We start from the raw sequence: 13266 nt of genomic DNA on the forward strand, positions 1-13266 counted from the left end.
CCATGCGGGCGGGCGGGCGGGCGCGGGGCGATGACGCCCGGGTAAGGCAGGGCGGGCGGAGGGCGCAGCGCAAGATGGCGGCTGCCGCGCTGCTGCGCAGTGGAAGGGCGGCTGCCCGCCAGGTGAGTGGCCCCGGGGGCTCCTCCACCACCACCAGCTCGTTTTTCCCCGTCCCCCTTTTATTTATTTTATTTTTTTTTAACCCTCAGTGCTCTCCGCCGACCCCGGGGTGAGCGCTGTGCTGGCTGGTGTTTTGCAGGTGCTGCGGCTGGACCCCCCCGCGCCCCGATGTGCGCCCTCATCGGCGGCGCTGTGCACCCGGCCGGTGGGCTCCGGGACGCCGGCGGACAGCAGTAAGGCACCACAGAGTCTCGTCCCGGCCTCAAACCCAAAAAGCAGCCCTCCTGCGGGCCCCTGCGGGCCGAGGGGGGAGCTGCCTGCACGGTGGGGCTTGCGCGGTTAGCTGCCCCTGGGGCTGTCCCCGCTGGCAGCGCGGGGGGCTTGGGTTATGGATAAATAACCCTAAATAGGCTGCAAGAGCTTGGGAACCCCCACAGCCCTTCCTGGTTGCCTTTCCCCTTCGTATGTTAGCCGCTGTCATGCTTGAGGAGTTATCGTTATGTTTGTCCTAACATATAGACAGGCTTTGCGAGGTGCCACGAGCTTGATGGAAACGAGCGTAGCAGCATACTTCTTATTTATTTATTTATATATTTATTTATTTAAACTGAGGTGTGGTTTTGACCTTCGGACATTTATTTATTTATTTATTTAAACTGAGGCGTGGTTTTGACCTTCAGACGTTCCCCCTTTGCCTTCTGAAATGCTGGGATGATGCGGTTCAAAAGGCAGCGCGCTTGGCTGGAAGAGAGAAGAGCTCCCAAGGCACGAGTATCTGCTGCAGGCTGCAGAGAGGCACCGTGGGCCTGTTGTATTCAGTTTAATTCCAATTCTTCTTAACCCCATAGGTTTGCAAGCCCGGTAAGACGTAGGCCTGGGTTTGGCTGCCAAAGTGCATTCAGTGTTCAGGAGTATTTGAACCGCTTCTGACCAAAACCAACGTACAAACACAGATTTCAAAGAAAAGATAATGTACAAAATGCCTTTTGGATGTACATAGAGGCTCGTTGGTTCAATGAGTAGGATTTTCGTCCCAAATTAAAGATCTAGGTGCTTAAACAGCACAGTTTCACGGGACCATACGTGGGAGCAATCAGACTTGTTGACAGGTATTGAAAAGATGACTGGAGGAGTAGCTGAATGCAGACTTCTGGCTTCTAATGTTTGCCTCTTAAATACCAAGGCAAATAAAAGCTTGGATTGAGAAAGGCATTTCTGCGTAGATTGATGTAGGCCTGTCTGAATAACAAACTGCTTCTTACTGTAGCTTATTTTATGCATTACTTTCAGCATATTTGCTCTGTATTTGTAGCAGCAGTTTTTAAATTCATTGTCCTGCAGCTCTGATTTCAGAAGGTGCCAGGAGACCTATTAGTCTACCTCTTTCAGCCAGCTGCTTTCCCTGCAAACGATTATCTTTAGTCAAGATGTATAGGATGCAGCTGCCTCTTTCAGATTCTGTCTGGAGCAAGCTATACACATTTTCTTTGCTCTGAGAAAATGGTCATGTTTACTAATGAAGTCAGTGATGGGAGTTGACCTGTAAGTTCTGGATGCCACCTTTCTGAGTGTGAATGTGTTTTAAACATGCTCCAGTAATGATACTAGTGATACAATCCTGTTCCATTTGGGAATAATATTCTCTTTTGGGATGTGCTCTTCTGACAGAGTCAGTTTAGCAATAGCCACCTACAAATCAGGTAATACAAAGTTTGAAACACCCTAATTAAAGCGTCAGTACCAATTGTATTGCACTTGATGCTTATGAGTGGAAATGTGCCTTTTCAACGTTTCCAAACATTACTGTTTAAACTATTTTTTTTTGCAGCGAAACTTCCTCTTAATGCTCAGTTTGAATGCTGTCTACCTCCTTGATTTCTTGGGATATCATAGTATTAACACTTCTTCAGCTTTTGCGCAGGTTTTGCTTGTCTGTCTTCCCTTTGGGCATTCTTATGTTCTCCCTGTGCAGTTCCTCGAAGAACATTTCAGCCTGGAGCGACGCTTTCTCAAGTATTAGTTTATACAGACTGCTGTGTTTGGCTGCATCTGTTAGCTGGCAGGCAGGCTTCCCCTGAAGGTCACTACCCATTCTGTATTCTGAGTTCTGTATTTCCTTTGTTAAATAACTTTGCTTCTAATTCCACGTATTTGCCTCTTCTGTGATGTTTTCAGTTCGACATTGCTAAAGACTTGCTTCTATTCAGCGCTACTTATGGTATCACCATAGGTCATACAAGGTATTACTGTAAAATACTAGGAAGGGGGAAAACTGCATCTAGCTCATGGTCCAGCACAGTAGGTCTGGACTCCCAAACTGTGCAGATATATCCACACAATAGACTGGAAGTCTGCTGAATTACCCTGCAGGTTGGAAATGGTGCGACTCCTGGACTCAGCTCTGCTGTAGCAAATTTCCGTGGTGGTGTGGCTTCTTAATATGCTCCCAGACCTTTTGGTCCTGCTGTTTTTTCTAACAACAACAGTACATGTTGTTGATCAGCCTCTCAAGGACATCACTGGCATGGACTTCCAAGAGGTGTTTGATACACTGTGTGAGGGCCTGAAAGTTGCTGCTTCCTCTTCAACTGTTTGCTCCTTCTCTGGAGAATTCAGCTTAATGAAGGTGTCTGTGGGAGAGAAGAAATAAAGACAGGCTACCGTGAAGCACCAGGAAGTCTTCTAACACTTCCTTATGAAGAGGTCTCAGACTAAAAATAAGAAGTGGAGATAGTGAAGACTGGAGGAGATGGAGTCTTGGGGAAATTGAGTGAAGCTGTGTTAGATGCAATTCAGTTGGTAGGTCATGTGGACCCATCAGCAAGTAATACTTTCATGTATGGCCTCGGGTGTCTCTTACTCTGGTACTAGTCCCTTGGGAGTCATCCCTCCCTACTGCTTAAAAGATAACTATTGCAAAAGGCTGGCTATTGCTGTGTCTGTTTACTCTGTCTTCTGCTCTGCTGGCCTCTTCACTGGCAAACATTGTCTCTGTAACAACAGAGCTCAGCTAACAAGCTATCTTAATGCTCATCTGAGGTAAGAAGGTGTGTCTGTAAAGCATTTCCACTGATGCAGAGTTGAAGCACAGAGAAAAACAGCTCATGTAAGGAGTCTGACAAAGCAAGGAGCAAAAGGTGTTATTTCCTGAGTCCCAGCATCATAGCAGCAGAAACCGTTCGATGCTAACTAGAGCTCTGTTGTCTTTAACTTAAGATGCCTTAAAGCTTTCTGCTTCATAATGTCCGTATTTAGTATAAGTTCTTTCGATTTGCTTTTTTGACACATGTTGCTGTTTTTGCTTTTCAATTTGCTTTTCATGACCCATCATGTCAAAAAGTTAAAATGATATGACTAAGATCGTTAATTAACAGGGATGTCAGGTATAACGATGATAATCCTCTTTGTGCCGTTTCCTAGATGTAATGACACCTCAGGGAAGCACCAAGCTGCTAGCCACGAAGGCAACAGTTGAATTTCCTAAAACGTTGTCTTCTAGCTCAGAGTCTCCAACTGAAGGTGAGACAATATCTAGTACTAATCTCAAGGAAGCTTCAAAACCTTCTGATGAAGATCGGAGAGCGTTGATGTCAAGAAAAACTGTGGTTGCATTTCCTCAGCGCGGAATTGGTTCTTCCATTGTGGAGGAGAAACACACTAGAGCCGCAACAGGAGGAGGCATGAGGAAAGAAGTAGCTGAAGAAGAAGAAAGCTCATCTTCATCCAGCTCAGATTCAGATTCTAGCTCAGATTCTGAAGGAGAAGATGATGAGGATGATTCAGAAGCTCCCATTAAAACCAGAGTGGAGTTTCCTAGACGAGACTCCAAAATTTCTGAGAAAGTAACAACAAATGCATCAAAGCTACCAAAGGGTAACTTGTCCCAGAAACGCCACAAAGAATCTGGAGCTAAGAAGAAGCCAAGCAAAACAGAACCAGATGTATCTACCATCAAGCAGATGGCATTTTCTAAAACACCAGTCGGTCATAAAACATCAAAATCCAAGGCAAGAGACCCCAACGTAAAACCGGCTCCGAAAGAAGCGGATCAGCAGAAGCTGGCCTTAGAACCACACTTGGATGAACACCAAGCCCTGGCAGACTCCACTCTTAAATCCGATTATTTGGAGGAAAAGGCTGCTGGAGCCCAGGTAGCAACTACTCAGCTGAAAGCTCCACCAGTGGCTCAGGAAGACAAAAAGCCAAAGCTGGTGTCCAGAGGGGAAGCAAAAAGGGTAAAGGAGGCACAGGAGTCAGAAGCAGTAGAAGTAACTTCTAGACAAGAAGAGGAGACTTCTGAAAGCGCGGTGTTGGTGATGGGTACAAAGGAGGAGACCGTGCAGGAAGCAGGTGACCAAGCTGGAGAAAGCAGCACAACAGAGGGTACACCTTTACATTGTTTGAACTGTGTTGATTCTTCTGGGCTAGGGTGTATGTTTTTCTTTTTTAATAGTTTCCAAATCTCTGTTTGTGATTCTTTGATCTCTGTATGTACTGAAGCTAATGGTGTAGCAGCGACTTTCTGGAAGAGAAATTCTTACGCATTACTAATTGTTACAAGAGCTTCATAACACTCAGTTTGCACTTATGTTGTGAAAGGAAGCAGTCTTTGCTGTAATTACAGTTTTACAAGCCAGTTGTTATTTATAAAATGAAAACGAGATTATGAACAAAATCATGGGGTTTATATGACAAAGCTTGCTTTCCCTTTTTTTTTTTTTTTTTCTCAGAAGGATTTGGTAGCTGCTTTTTTCCTCAGCTAAATTTGGTATCATCTGATTTCTGTTTAAATCCAGCTCTCCCTCCCCCTCTCCTTCCTGCCTGTTCTTTCCCAAACTCTTGCAGTGCTTCAGATTTCAGGAGACGTCAAGAAATCATAATGTAATGCCAGGAACGGAAGTTGGTTCTGAGATTGGTGGATTTCTCCCTAGCTGCACTCCATTAACTTACCCTTTTTAGTTGCCACCAGTCCCGTTGACTTTCTTCCTGATCTCATTCTGCGTATTTCAGTAGTAAATGCCCCTCTCTCTTGATCTCTTATGACTTTCCATGTTTGGCATCCAGCTTAGGCAGCGTACCGTTCTTCTCTGTAAAGCTGTGGGGATAACATCCTTCAAGTGACGTCCTTGCAGAAGAGGCCCCGGGGATCTTAGTGGACAGCAGGTGGAACCAGCAGCAAGCCCTGGCAGCAAAGACGCCCGGTGGTGTCCTGTGCTGCATTCGGAGTGCCACCAGCAGGTGGAGAGAGGTGATTCTCCCTTCTCAGCACCGGTGCGACCACTCCAGGGCACTGGGTCCAGTTCTGGGCACTACAAGAGGCATGCGGAGACTTGAATACGAGTAGGAGGACTTGGTCTTGAACTGCGCTAATGATTCAAGGTGGAGATCATGGCACTTTGTCGATGTAGAAAACAGCCTCCCCTGCTCTGGTGCTGTAAATCCAGAATAAGATTAAGCCCACGTGGCAAGCTTGCCCCGCAGACCTGTAAAATAACCACGTCTCAGACACACAGCCACGCCAGCAGCAAAACCTTTTTGATAGACCTGGTTATGCTGGAAGAAGCACTTGTGCCTTTGAAGCCCTCTTGCTCTGTGGAGCTGGTAGGGCTGTGCAGGGTGGTGCGGGTGGGTTCACGCTCCTTTACTGCTGGTGAAACACCTCTGGGTCTCTTGAGAGCAGCAGAGTGCAACCTAGCTGTGCTGCTCAGCAGCAGCACTGCTGTCTTCAGGGTATCTTGTTCCCCCTTTTGAGGCCGCCTTTGAAAACAGCTACTGCTTTCCCACGTTTAATGTTCACAGCTAATGATACCTCCTGTGCTCTTTTGCTCATCTGCAAGCTCTGCAGCAAGCGTGCTGAAGATGTAGAAGCAATTCTTCTCCTTACAGACCTAGACGTTCAGGTGATGTCATCCGCTTTGTAGAGCAGGCAGTACCAAGCAGTCAGCAAAAACTGCTGACTTGAACTGCTGAAGAAGTAGCAAAATAGCAGCGTGGCAACTCAGAAATACATCTCTGATTCATTTTGGAAGAACATCCTGTGAAATCCGTGCTCTTTAAGGGAGAAAGCAGGGAAGAAGTCTGAAGTGTGGGGAGGATGATCTCAGGGATAAATTTCTCCTTTGAGAAGCCAAGTACAGTGTATTTGGGCAGGAAAAATGAGACTCCATCTGCTTTTCTTCCTGAGCATCTGTCTCTTAATTTGGAACAACTGTTTCTTGCAGGTTGAACGTACGCTTGCCTACGCCTGCTTGTTCTTGGGGCTGTTTGCAGCCAAGACAGCATCATCTGGCTTTTATACATGTAGCAGTGTCTCCTGTGAGCCGCCTCAGTAGGAACGGAGCAGTGGGCTCGGGGTATTTCCTTTCGTAGGCTGTGCGTTGTTTTTGCTGGAAGCAGGGCTTACTCCGTGCCAATTTATAAGCAAGTCTTGCTGAATTTTAAGCATACACGCTCTTAAACTGGTAGCATTTTGCACTGCAGTAATTGTGTCATAATTAAAGGGAAATTCTGGTGTTCGGTTGCCTGAGTTCCCGCGTTTTTATTGCAGGGTGTAGCATTACAAAAAGGAGCTTAATGCGATCTAACATAAGCCACCACATGCAAATTTAAACAAGGAAGCTTTTCACTAGATTATGCTTATGTCTTTCCTATTGTTAAAACTCTGGGAGGATGAGAATAAATTAATATTGGGAATAAAGCTTTATTTCTTGCAATTTCCTTGGTTGTAAAATCAGCCCATAACAGGAACCTTTTATGTAAATAGTACTGCCTGTATTTGCATAATATTCTAAAAGTCTAAGAATTAATGTTGGTTTTAATGTGAAGTAAGGAGTTCTGAATAGCTTTATTAGATTACTCTTTTAGGAGGAAGAGCTGATTACAAAGTTTAGAAGATTGTATTGCAATTAATTCTTTCTCAGAGAAAGAAAATGTTCATCAAAGGCTCTTGATCTATTATTGTTCAGTATAACCACATGTGAAATTAAACTGTGAAGATCTTAATAACTCCGTCACTTTTCCCCATGGAAAAAAAAAAAAGATCAATCTGTAAGGTGGTTCTAATAGCTGTATCTCATGGTCTGACATGATATATCATTGCTGCTGCTTCTTTGCCTCTTCTGGCTCGCTAAGGATGTCACCTACTGTTCTGGCTCAAGTGAAAACCAAGGCAACTGTGAAAGAGCCAGGAAACGCAGACATATGCCTTCAAAATGTAAATGAGTGTTCTGCCCAGTCCTCCCCCAGCATTAGGTGCTAGTTTGGATTTAAAACCCTGTGCTGTATGAGGTGACCTGCACCATTTCCTATTCCCCTGCTGCATACTGCTGCGCTTCTTTACTGAGTTCTGCTGGCACCTCGTATGATCCTAAACTTATCCCTTTGTTATTGCTGCTGACTTTTTTCTTTTAAATATTGCCTGAATGTGGGGTCTGAAAATACATGAAGGTTGGCTCAGCAATTAAGGATATTGCCCTCTGTAGTAGCATCTTTATAGTCACTGGTTACTATTTGTTTTCACAGAGCCTGCAGCAGCTGCTCAGCCTGCTCCTGAAGAATTTGATAATTCTACCTACAAGAACCTCCAGCATCACGAGTACAATATATACACCTTCGTTGATTCTGTTGTGGTTCTCTCAAAATTCAGGCAGCCGCAGCCATCTTCTGGAAGACCATCACCAAGGCACTGAACGAACCACATTTAAAACAAATGTGCAGATCATACGATAAAAAAACCTTCTATTTAGCTCTGATGTAGAACCTATTACAAATCAATAAACGTGTGATAACTTCTGTTTGTGCTTTTGAACAGTTCTTCTTGGCTCTTGGAGTCCCTCACTTCTTGATTTTTGTGATCAAGCAACAGATCAATGAATCATCAGTGAATAAAAATAGCTTTTTTACCCCTCAGTGTGTATGTAAATATACATACGTACGTACATGTTTATAAAAAAAAGAGTGTAAAACTGTTCTGAATTTTCAGTGTTTTCAAATTTTTGATATTTCAGCACTGTGTCAAGGAAAGTAATGGCTTTTGTGGATGTGTCTGTTCAGTATGTGCCATGATGTTAGCAGGTGTTACCACCATATTAGCAGCAGGTATTATCGCCATAATGTAGTGAGCTGCTCTCCTTGCGCACGAATGTGTTCCTGGCTTTACAGGGGTTACATCGAGTCTGGATTTGAATTTTTATTCCTTTGCTCTAAACAGGGTAAGTAGTACTTGTCTCTTGTGGCAACGGTGTATGTGTGTTAGTAGATGAATGTAAATTTATGTAATGTGGCTGAGACATCTCAAAACCTGTGTCAGTGTAAAGGGAGAACACCATCTTCTGCTGCTGAAGGTTCTGGCATCCAGGTTCTGCAGTAATTAAAGCTATATAAAATATAAGAGAATCTCACGGGGCCGTTACTAATGATTTATACTACGCTGATTACACTTTGAGAAATAACTTCTATGGCTAGAATCACTTGAATGTTATTTAAACGTGTGGGGAAAAACAGCATAATGGTAAAATCAGCTCCTCGTGCTAATTGTTCAGTGGGACTGCTGCTGTTCCCACTTATTTTTTTCCACGATTAAAACTAACATGGCTGCCCAGCTTCACTCTCGCTCTGCAGAAAATGTGAGACATGAGGCACTTCTCAATATACGTTATCAGCAGTTGCAGTTGGTCTCAGTAAATTTTGTATTTCCATCCTATTAGTAACAGTCTTCTGCCCTCTGGGAAAGCTGCCTTGATGACCACCAGCTGTTGTGGGTTTGGTTCCATTTTGGCTTTTTGTTCGTTTTGTGTTTTTTTGGTGTTAATTGGTCTTCGAGCAGTTGTACTTGCAACAGCTCCAGCATTTTCCATCACCTGTCTGTATTCTTTCAAGCAGCAGAATATGCAAGATCAAAGGGAACGTGGAGTCAGCGTTAGCAGTCTATCTGGCTAGTGGGCATGAATCCCTGGGTGCAATTACTAGAACAGCTATTTTATACTCAGACTTGGCAAAAATATGGTCAGAAGGATCAAGAGGCCTACATCAATCTGCTGCTCCGAGTTTCGAGTCAGAAACCTCTGGCGAGCGGTTTTATTGTCCTGTAAAAACTAAAAAGCATATTACTGACTCCAGCTATGAAATTTAAAATCAGCAAAAGCATAAATCCGCGTGCTGAGGAATAAAGAGCAGAGAGTCACTCGGAGCCACGAGTGGCAGCGCATACGCTGCACTTGTAAAAGGGCAAGAAATCTGCCGTTAGCGTTAAAAAGATGAAAGAATGAGGAAATGGCTCTTCGAAACGAGCTCCCTGACACTTCCCTTATGAAGGGCCCAGCGGAGGGCCGCGCTCAGGCTGCCGTGCTGTCGTGCACCAAGGCTCGGCGCAGCAACGCGAGCCCTGGCGTTTCGCTCTGTGCCGGTGCCGAAATGTATTCCTGCTCGCTTGTTTTGTGATGACAGGAGGAGGCTGCGAGCTGTCAGAGGGAATCCAAACAGTGGAAGCAAAAATCAGATGCTGCCCGCTAATATGCTGATGTGTTGGCGGAGTCTGCTCGCGGTAGCTGTGATCGCTCGCTGTTCCCAGTCGCCTCGCCTGCTTTTTATTTCTGAGGAGGGCTGGTGTTATAAACACTGAGTTAACCAGCTAAGGAGTGGGTTGAAACTGAAGTCTCTTGTTTTCACCCGTTTCCTATGCTTTCCTGAGCTGGATGTGTAGCAGTATTTGAACCCATATCGAGATGAGGCCTTTCGCTAGCCCTTTTTCATAGCTATAGGAAAAAAAAAAAAAAAAAAAAGATGAATGCCTTTTGTATCTGTGCAACCCTATCTGAGTGTCTGATGGTGGTCTTAGCCACACCTCTAAAATCGAGCTGGAATGTAAGGTCAAGGAACTTCATAACCTTTCTGGTACATGCGGTGCGTGTCTCGCATGCGTTTTGCTCAGTGAACAGCCTGACTGCCCTGGCGCGGGGGGATAATATAAGGAAGGGCACAGCTCAGGCTTTTCCCCACTGTTGTGTTTCCCTGGACTTCAAGGAAAAAAGCTTCGTTTTTTGGTGCTTGACTCCTATCAGATGGCATTGTGTTTGAGTCATGTGCTAACATTTAAATTCCAGGCAGGATGTGATACAATATGCTCGTATGCTGCGATGTTATGAGAATGAGCGACTTTGTCTTGCTGTGCTCGGCACTTGTCAGATGCAGTCAGGAACCTTGTTTTAAAGAATGTGTAATCCAGGATATTCACATAATTCCTGGAAACCCTCACATGTGAAAGAAAGAAACCGAGTCACGGCACAGGCCTTGTGAAAAGCAGCTTTATAGAATCGGCGTAACTTCACAAGTGGGGTTTTCAGTGTAGATGGTGTGTTACTGTGGGAGTACACGAAAATCCAGAATGGGAATTCACTAACTTCTCATTAAAAAGATGAAACTCCTACTTGCCTTGTTCAAGGGAGTGATTTTTCTAACCTCAAATCCTCTGAATCTCTTCTAGCGTAGCAAACAACTTTCCTGCTAATAAAATTGCTTTCAATAATTCCCTTGCACATGGATCCTTCAAAATTCATTTATGAACTGGACAGCAGTTGAAAACCCCAAATCTGAGGTCCAAAAGTAGTAATGAAAGCAGAGCTTGAGCTGATCACTTCAGGCATTGTAAAGTCAAGGGTTTTTTTGGCTGTCCTTGTGCCTCCTCTGGCATCCAGTCATGGTAACCAGTGCAATCTACAAGGCCATCTGCAAGATTTATTTTAAATTTGGGAGATGAGCCTTTTAGCTGGTCCACTTACAAATCTTCCAAAGCATGTCCCCAGCTTTCAACAAAACATGCTCAATGCAATTGAGCAAATGCAAAAAAAATGCAATTGCTCTGGTTGCCTGTAAACTCACGGGCCATAAAATACCTGCCTTTAGTCTTTTCTCCCACCACATGAGATGCTACTGGCAAAGCCACTTGTACAATTACGTTGTCTACATTTACATGTGAAGAATAAACAGTGAGAAGTTTGAAGGCTATCTGAAGGTAGTTCTTCCTTTAGCTGCTCATGGTGACGGGAACACGAGTTAAGAAGAGTCTTTAGGCTGTCCAAGTCTGCTGAAGCAGACTGCTGTAGCAGAGTAGGACTTTTCAGCTTTTTGCTGATCAGAGTCCTCCAGCTCACAAAAGGGGCTCTGGTGGGATTTTGTGGTCTTTGTGGCTTTGGGGATGCTTGTGAGAGCAGCCATTTGTCTGTACCGAATGATTTTATTTGCTGGTGGGCCCAGTCAGTGACTATTCCTGTCCTGTGAGAAAGGTAGTAGAAAACACGCACATGCTATCCTGTAGGATCATAACCTTAGAATCACGAAAATTGAGGTTGGAAGTGACCCCTTGAGATGATCAGTCCTCTGCTCTGCAGCAGGTGCAATGAGATCACGTTGTCCTGGGCCCTGGCTGGCTGAGTTTTGAGTATCTCCAAGGTTGGAGCTCCCATAGTCTCTCTGGTTACCTCCAGCGTTCCAACATCACCACAATTTAAAACAACAAGACACAGCTAACAAAAAAAAAAAAATTAAAAAATCCCAAGCCATCCAATCATGAGAGTTAACTGCAAAATAGAGTAAGAGGGACGCAGCTCTGTAAATCTGTCGCCCCACAGAATACAGCCTATGGGCTGTGTGTTAACTCCTTCCTAAGGCTCCCAGAGCCCCTGCCAGGTATCTGAGTTAAAATTAGTGCCTAAAATTCTTAGCAGCAGTCTCGGTTTCTCCAGTCTGACATGTGCTTCAGCCGGCAGTACCCCTTTCCAAATCTGAGTGTTTTGTCGAGTCTGGAGAGTTCCTAAAGCAGTTAATATCCAGTTGGTTAGAAGTGACCTAATTAGGATTATTTGCGCCTTCTGGTTTTGTTGGTTGGGTCTGTGACGTGTTTTCTCTTTCTGTCTTATCTCCCCCCATCATTATGAGGTGCTTATGGTATTACACTTTGCTGTTTGCAGAGTGGAGACGGATACACTCGGTTTCCAAAATCTATGACAGCATGTTTCCAGCCCTGGAGAGGGAACATGCAAGCCAAGACACCTTGTACTAGGCAAATGCCATTGCCCTCTATCAAAGGAGGGGGCAACAGTTACTTTTCCCTGGGGATTTGGAAAAGGACTTGAAAGAGCCACCCCTTCAAGCTTTCATGTCTCATTTTCATGCGCTCTTTTGTCCTAGAAGCATCTCCTATGCTTAATTTAGTTTAAAATCGTGCCAGACCAGACCTTTCTAAACTGCACTGACGCTTCCCCAGCTCCCTGGGGTGTCCTTAAAAGCGGCCTATATTCTGTTATACTAGGACGGGGATAATTGTGAGGAAAGAAACTCAGACGATAGAAAACAGAAGGCTAACGTAGCAGCTGGGAGCAAGGATGGCCCTCATGGCTCAGGTGTGGGGCTGGCTCCGGGTTTGTTTGCGAGACCCCTGGCTGCCTGCGTAACCTTTGGCAAGTCGCATCAGCTCTTGGGTTCTCGGCATCGTTTTATAGATGAGGAGTTAGTGGTCCCAGCTTTCTCTTTGTTCCTCATGTCTATTTACAGAGCAACTCGGACTGAAAACTCGTAAGAAAATAAAGTGGTTTTTTTGTTTTTTTTTTTTGTTTTTTTTTTTTCCTGCGTCTTCTATGTCGAGCACGCATATTGTTAAGAAACTCTGAGCTAATTCAGGTTCTCCCAGGAGACGCGGTGCTTGTTAAAACGTTGACAAAAATATGCTACAGATAGCCTACACAGAAATGCCAGCGATTCTGAAATTGCATTTCAGGCAATGGCAAGGCCGTTTAGATACAAAAAAAAAAAAAAAAAAAAAAGCTTTATGACTGTTCCAAATACAACTTCCAAATAGTGGAAGACTGTTAACAGACGGGAAAAATTGGGGAGGTATCCAAAACCAGCAATCCACCCTGGTGAGAAATCCAGCTGCTGGGAAGTGGAATGGTGCTGGAATTCATACCAGGTTGTTGTCTCTGGACACCAGTCAATGGCCTCCATCTTTTATATCGCCCTCCCATTAGCAATACGGATCCGGTGGTTTTAAACTCTTTTTCTCTTGGTGGCTGGGCAAGCAGAAGGAGCTTTTTCTCTCGGGTCCTGAGGAAGCTTTCCAAAGCTGTTGTCCAGAGGAGGGACACCACGGCTCTG

The 13266-nt window shown here is 44.7% G+C and overlaps 1 protein-coding gene across 2 annotated transcripts; it reads left to right on the plus strand.

The window, feature by feature from the left end:
* Positions 1-46: 46 nt before the first annotated feature.
* NDUFV3 (NADH:ubiquinone oxidoreductase subunit V3) lies at positions 47-7932 on the plus strand. 2 transcript variants are annotated; one of them, XM_032202640.1, is made up of 4 exons: positions 47-122; positions 260-353; positions 3541-4503; positions 7642-7932. In XM_032202640.1, the coding sequence occupies exons 1-4, from the start codon at positions 75-77 to the stop codon at positions 7806-7808; spliced, it is 1272 nt and encodes a 423-aa protein (XP_032058531.1). In that variant the 5' UTR covers positions 47-74; the 3' UTR covers positions 7809-7932. The 2 variants fall into 2 exon arrangements, with proteins under 2 accessions (XP_032058531.1, XP_032058540.1); XM_032202649.1 differs by lacking the exons at positions 47-122; positions 260-353 and adding an exon at positions 1395-2919.
* Positions 7933-13266: the final 5334 nt, after the last annotated feature.

Source organism: Aythya fuligula, chromosome 1 (assembly GCF_009819795.1).
Source record: "Aythya fuligula isolate bAytFul2 chromosome 1, bAytFul2.pri, whole genome shotgun sequence".
NCBI lineage: Eukaryota > Metazoa > Chordata > Aves > Anseriformes > Anatidae > Aythya > Aythya fuligula.

What these genes read in the sequence shown, in the direction of transcription:
- NDUFV3 (XM_032202640.1), top strand. Translation starts at nt 75, where the DNA reads ATGGCGGCTGCCGCGCTGCTGCGCAGTGGAAGGGCGGCTGCCCGCCAG. An exon ending in GAAGGGCGGCTGCCCGCCAG is followed by an intron (nt 123 to 259) that starts GTGAGTGGCCCC and finishes GGTGTTTTGCAG; the next exon opens with GTGCTGCGGCTGGACCCCCC. An exon ending in AGAAAGCAGCACAACAGAGG is followed by an intron (nt 4,504 to 7,641) that starts GTACACCTTTAC and finishes TTGTTTTCACAG; the next exon opens with AGCCTGCAGCAGCTGCTCAG.